This window comes from Ursus americanus, chromosome 18 (genome assembly GCF_024610735.1).
Source record: "Ursus americanus isolate L20-20 chromosome 18, mUrsAme1.1.p, whole genome shotgun sequence".
Lineage (NCBI taxonomy): Eukaryota > Metazoa > Chordata > Mammalia > Carnivora > Ursidae > Ursus > Ursus americanus.
In genome coordinates this window covers 31,206,850-31,212,849 of record NC_142144.1, presented here as the reverse complement: position 1 = coordinate 31,212,849, position 6,000 = coordinate 31,206,850, and the positions used below count along the sequence as shown (strand labels likewise).

The 6,000-nt window shown below is 45.8% G+C and overlaps 1 protein-coding gene across 2 annotated transcripts in view; it reads left to right on the top strand.

Moving 5' to 3' along the window:
* Window positions 1-257: 257 nt before the first annotated feature.
* The window catches only part of TGFBR1 (transforming growth factor beta receptor 1), a 54,232-nt gene continuing 48,489 nt past the window's right edge, over window positions 258-6,000 (top strand). Inside the window, exon 1 of one of the 2 annotated variants that reach the window (XM_045780368.2) lies at window positions 258-433. In XM_045780368.2, the coding sequence (XP_045636324.1) occupies window positions 349-433 (85 nt within the window). In that variant the 5' untranslated portion in view covers window positions 258-348. The remainder of the gene's footprint in view (window positions 434-6,000) is intronic. The other variant, XM_045780369.2, reaches the window with a different exon arrangement.

Below are 6,000 nucleotides of genomic sequence, written 5' to 3'. Positions count from 1 at the left end.
CCCATCCGGCCTCCTCCTAGAGGGGAACGGCTCTGGCTGGGGCAGGGGTCTGGCTGCACTGCCCCTGGGGAGTCTGGGGGCGTGGCCAGAGGCCGGCGCCTGCAGCTGCGGATTGGCTGCCCAGAGGGCCTGTAGGCGGGGCTCCAGGCTGGGTCCCGCTCGGCCGCTCGCAGACAGCCGGGAGGCGGGGCCGGCGGGAGCCCGGCAGCCAATGGACGCGCAGCCCCCGAGCAGTTACAAAGGGCCGGAGCGAGGCCGCCGCGGCGGCGGGAGGTGGGGCGAGGCGAGGCTTGGTGAGGCGAGGCGGCGGCCGGGCCGGACCGGGCCACAGGCGGTGGCGGCGGGACCATGGAGGCGGCGGCCGCTGCTCCGCGTCCCCGGCTGCTCCTCCTCGTGCTGGCGGCGGCGGCGACGCTAGTCCCGGGGACGACGGGTGAGCGGCGGCGCGGCGGGGCTGGCGGGCGGCTGCGGGGCGCGCGGGCCGGGCCCGGCCTCTGGCTCGCTCCCTCTCTTTCTCAAACATGGCGCGGGGCCGGGGGCGCAGGTGGCGGCGCCGAGCCGGGGCCGGGCTGGCCTGGCCTGGCTGCCGCCACGCGAACGCCGGGCGGGGAGCGCGGGCGGGGCGGGGCGGGGGCGTGTGTCCGAGCGCGGGTGGACGTGCTCAGCAGCCGGCGGCGGCTCCTGCTCCCGGCTCCCAGCGGGGAGGTGGCGTCGGGCGGAGCGGTCCGAGGGCCGGGCTGCCTTCTGGGGAGCGAGGGGGCGCGGACCGAGGGCCAGGGGGTGTGCGGCTGGCCGGGCCTGGCGGAGCTGGGGCGGCGTGTGGCGTTGTTTGAGCACCCCACCCGGAGCGGGAGGGTGCCCGAGGCTCCCGGGGCCCGGGGCGGGGTTGGGGTCGCGGGGGGCTTCCCGGGCCGGGTAGGAACTCTGAGCCTGCCGGACGGTGGGAGGGGGTGACGTGTGGCGGAGACCCCCGGGTCACAGGGCCGCCCTGGCTGTGGGCGCCGGCCCGACCCTGCCAAGAGGGGTTGCTTCTCCAGCCAGGGGTGGCTTTGGAAGGGGAACCGGGAAGCTTTGTGTGAGAAGAAGGAGGCATGAAGATGTGCGGAATGTTTCTTCTTTCGTGCGTCTGGGAACTGTTGAAGTGAATCCAGTAACCAGAAGGCTACAGATTGTTTTCGTAGTAGAAACTTGAACGTTTGCTCACTCTGCGGGGTTTGGAATGTTTGAATGGGAATGACTCTGTGAATTGATCAAACACTTTATTTCTTCGAAGGACTATTACTAGTGTTGTTCCTTTTCTTGAGTGACAATAGTTTGAATCAGTAGTCTCTGTGTAGTTGGTTTTCAAGGAAGAATGTTTGCTCCGTTTTCCAAAATATGAAGTCAGGATGGGGTACGTGGTCATAACCAATCTCCGTGGAAAGAACAGTGAAAAACTTTGTTAACATAGAGACTAAAATACTAGAAACTGAAATATAGATCCTTACTTAGTGTTAGAAGCTAAATTACAGTGAAAGTACATTTCTGTCTCTAAAATTGAATACCAAATGTTTTAAAAAGCAAAAAACTCAAGAATGGGAGTGCCAATAGCTACTGTCTGTTAAGAGCTTACTATGATGTAGATGCGTAAAGTACACCAAAGTACATTATCTAATGCTCACGATGAAACCCTCAGGGTTACTGGCATTTTGCCCCATTTATAGATGAGAAAACTGAATTTCGAACAGGTTAAGTACTCGATTACTAAGGATTGGAGTTAGGATTGCACCCAGAGTTCAGTGTTTCCAAAATCCGCACGCTTTTATATATATGGCATATATATATATATATATATATATATATATATATATATGTATACACACACACACACACACACACCAATATGTGTGAATACACATACACCCTGTCTGGCACAGCTCATATTTCTTTTCAGTTCACTAATGAGCACTTGGTCTTTATTATTCATTTTTTTATTTTACCCTCACAATATGAAAGTCATGTTAGCTTCCTTCTGACTCCTAGTATATTCCTGGAGTCCCTTCATATTGGGCCTACATTAGAGGAAACTGAATTTTTGACATTGGCCTAGGGAGTGGGGGCAAGATAAATATGTGGACAATTGGGAGAGTCAGTAGTTATGTATCAAGCAAAAAGTAACATTTCTGCACCACTCTTAATTCGAATAGCATAGTTCACTCTTTTCCACTTAGCCTGGCACACTAAGTGTTCATGTATTGAAGTAACAATAATAGGCTTAATTGACATAAGGAACATTGCTCAGTCCATGCTGGGGAGAAGCTTACAGACTACACTGGCATGCATACAATACAAAGCTGATCCAGGTGCTATTATTCTTAAGTCTAGACTACCTCAGCTGGTCTGCCCACGCTTGTTGGTGATGTTGATGATGATCTTTCATACATTCTGAAGAAGCTCAAATGCACTTTTAAATTTATAATTTGGCTTCCTTTTTAAGACCTTGCAGTTTTTCCTTATTGTCTGGGTATCAGTTTTGTGTTTCTCTGCCCGGCTTCTCCTCTAATATTGATTTCTCTAGGGAAGTTGGTCCCCTGTCCCTAGTACACAGGCTAGTACTGTACCAGTATGTCTACATATATATCCCATGTGAGAATCCTGTTTCCTTTCTGCCATCACGTAAGTTTTTTCTTTGAAAACAGACCTAGAGCCCAACTCTTCTTTATATAGATGCCTCTTGAATGTCTCTTCCTTTCTTTGTATGCAGCCGTCAGTTTAGTCCTACCTGTTATGCCTTGAATCTAGTTGCTTTCCAGTTTCTCTCATCTAGATTTTTTTTATAGGCTACTGCCAAGCTAATCTTCCTCAGCCATCCTCACAAAGGGTTTACAAGATTTTCCATTTGTATTCGGTGCTTAGAGGCTTATTAGAGCCATCTCTGAGTATTCAACCAAAGATCTCGCTTCTTGCTACTACTGTAAACCCTCAATTCCAGGGATTTTTGTTTTTCCACTGACTCCTGATTTTTTTTAGCCTTTTAACTATATACTTAATTTTGCCCCTTTTGGGAGTATGAGGAGAGAAGTTCTCAGTTCTGGCTTCATGTACTGGTTTAGTTCCTGAATTCTTTATTTCTCCGAACTGTGTAGCACTTAGGGTTATAGTTTGTGTTGTTTATTTCTGCCGTCGTGCGCTGCTATTTATCTCTACGTTTGAATGTGTTATAGGTCCCCACAGGGCAAAGATAGGCCTTTTCTTTCCTTTATGCTCTCAGAACCTAGCACTGTGTTTATATTCTGTTCCACTTACATGCTTGTTGATTAAATGAATTTCATTTGACTGAGCATTCCTTTAGTATTTATACTGTTTTATGTAAGTACAGTTTATGCAATTTTAATTGACAATTCTGTGTATATAATATGGGAAAATTGTGTGATGTTGAAGAAAGAAGCAGTTGGTTATTAGATTCGATTATTAGTCCCAACCTCACCTCTAGTTATGCAGAAAATCTAGATGGTACCTACTTTTTCAAGAGGTCTTGAAGACCAAATGAGAAAGTTGTATTGGAGGTTGAGGTTGCTATTTTATATTGATAGTAATAGGTAAGGCTGATGTTTAACCAGCAGTTTTCCACTGGGCCACGTGTGTTTTGATTGATTGACATCCTTTCTGATTGGTTGGTACCATTGTGGAGTCAGTTGTTAAGTATTTTTAATATCACCCTTACAGAGAGGCACCAGCAGCCAAAGAGGGAAATGATTAATGCAGGCTGATGTGATTGAGGGAGGCTTTCTGGACACTTTAGGACTCAAACTGACTTTGAAGGGTAGCTCGAATTCAAATGGGCAGAGGAGGATTTGATGAGTGGTAAGCTGTCCTGGGGCCTACTCCAAGGCAGAACCAAAACTTTTATTGACTGGCTGGCAAGTTCCTCTTTAGAGTTAAGTTCCTTATTGTGTACTGTGGGGTTTGGATGTATTAACCACTATTTCTTTCTCCCGATTCTGAAAACTCTATAGTATGTGACTGGAAACAAAATAAAAAGGTAATCTAAGTGGGGTGAATAAGGGAAATAGTATTATGGGCTGCCCACCAGGGGTAAGCGTTCGATTGGTGAAAGTTCTAAGTCACTTCAGTTTACAAGGGAAAAAAATGACATCGAGATTAGGTGAATTTCTCAGGGTCAGGCAGAACTAAGACAAGAATTTAGATTATCTCATTCCAAATCTGTGTTCTTTAAAGTATGAAGGACTTGGAGGGGGAAGGGCAGGGTTAATGGAGTGACTTACCTAAATGAAGTTATCTTGAATTTCACAGAATTTATGAAAAGTGACTTTTGATGGACTGGGCGAGGAGGGGTGGTGGTGGTGGTGGTTAAAAAGTCCTCAAGAGAAGGTCAGTATCTTTTTTTATATTGTTGATAAAAAGACCTGGTGTAGAGCTTATTGACTGAGAAGAGTAGGCTTTAGTAGTTTAAAAGATGGTAAAATGGTTTGGGGTTTAATTAAAATGGATGTAATTGAAAGGCCTTGCAGTTCAATGGTCTAGGTTTAGAATTTTAGATCTCCTTTGTTGTTGAAATTAAGTAGGGAACTGACATGATCAAAGTAATCGAGAGGGAGATAAATCTGTTCCTCTGGGGAGGGCTGCTTATGTGGAGAAGACCTTTGCTGCAAGGTTCTTCTAGGCCTGTTGAAACAGTTAATCTGAACTCAGATTCTGGTAGTACCTTTGTAGTGCATCAGATATGTTCATTTCTAATGCCTTGGGTTTTGCCATTATTTTATGGATGGCCCTTCTGATGTGAGAATATGTCTTTCCTAACCACAGAGCCCTCTGCACATGTCAACAAACTGCCTGCCTTTTGCTGTTCTTTCTTGGTTGTGGCTTACATAATGCAAGTTCTCTGAACAGATGGACTGTGGTTTATTATCATGTGATTGGGTCACATCTTTGCTTCCTGCTTCTGGAATTGAGGGCAGATGCTGGCATGTTTCTCAGGGATTTTCATGCTTTGTCCCATAGAACTGGCTTGAGAAAACTTTCGGAATTTTCTTAAAAATTACGGTCTATTTTGACCCAGCCTAACTCCAATACTTAGGATAATTAATGCCTTTCTTAACTGAATTTCCTCAGTATCAAATCCAAGCATTATTCATAAACATTAAGATTTGTTGCTACTTTGCAATAGATCCAGTTTTAGCTGTATAGTTTTGACCCAGGTAATGCAGGTAGGTTTCTTACGGTTACCTTTTTTTTTATATGGACTTATGATTGGTTGATTTGTAGGCTTTTTGCCTTAGACAAACACTTTCTCAAACACTATGAAGAGTGAAAGTGGAGTAAGTCTGGATTCCATTTGTATGGGTCCAATTTTATAGATCAGATCTGGCCTTTTGTAAAGCCACTCTCTTACTTTGGCATTCCAAGAGAATACACATTATAAAGAATGATTTCTAACTTAAAAAAAAATATTACACACAGGTTGCTTTGACATTTCTTGAAGATTCAGTGGTCCATGTACCATTTTATCAATCTGAAAAGAATATATTATAAAAACATGCTAGGGGCACTTGGGTGGCTCAGTGGGTTAAGCCTCGACTCTTGGTTTGGGCTCAGGTCATGATGTCCGGGTTGTGAGATGAAGCAGGAGCACCTCGTAGGGCTCCACACTCAGTGCGGAGTCTGCTTGGGATTCTCTCTCCCTCCCTGTCTGCTACTCCCCCTGCTTTGTGCTCATAAATAAATAAATAAATAAATAAATAAATAAATGTCATTTAATTTTCATAACCAACCCTGGATGGTAGTTGTATAAAAGCACAAAATCTTCTTACTTATGTGCCAGTTAATTTCCAAAAAAATTTTTAAAAGATGTATTTATTTTAGAGCGAGAGAGAGAGAGAGCACATGTGAGAGAGCACAAGCAGGAGGGGCAGAGGAGGAGGAGAGAGAGAATCCCAAGCAGACTCCTCACTAAGTGTGGAGCCCATCGTGGGGCTCCATCTTGTGACTGGATGGAGATCA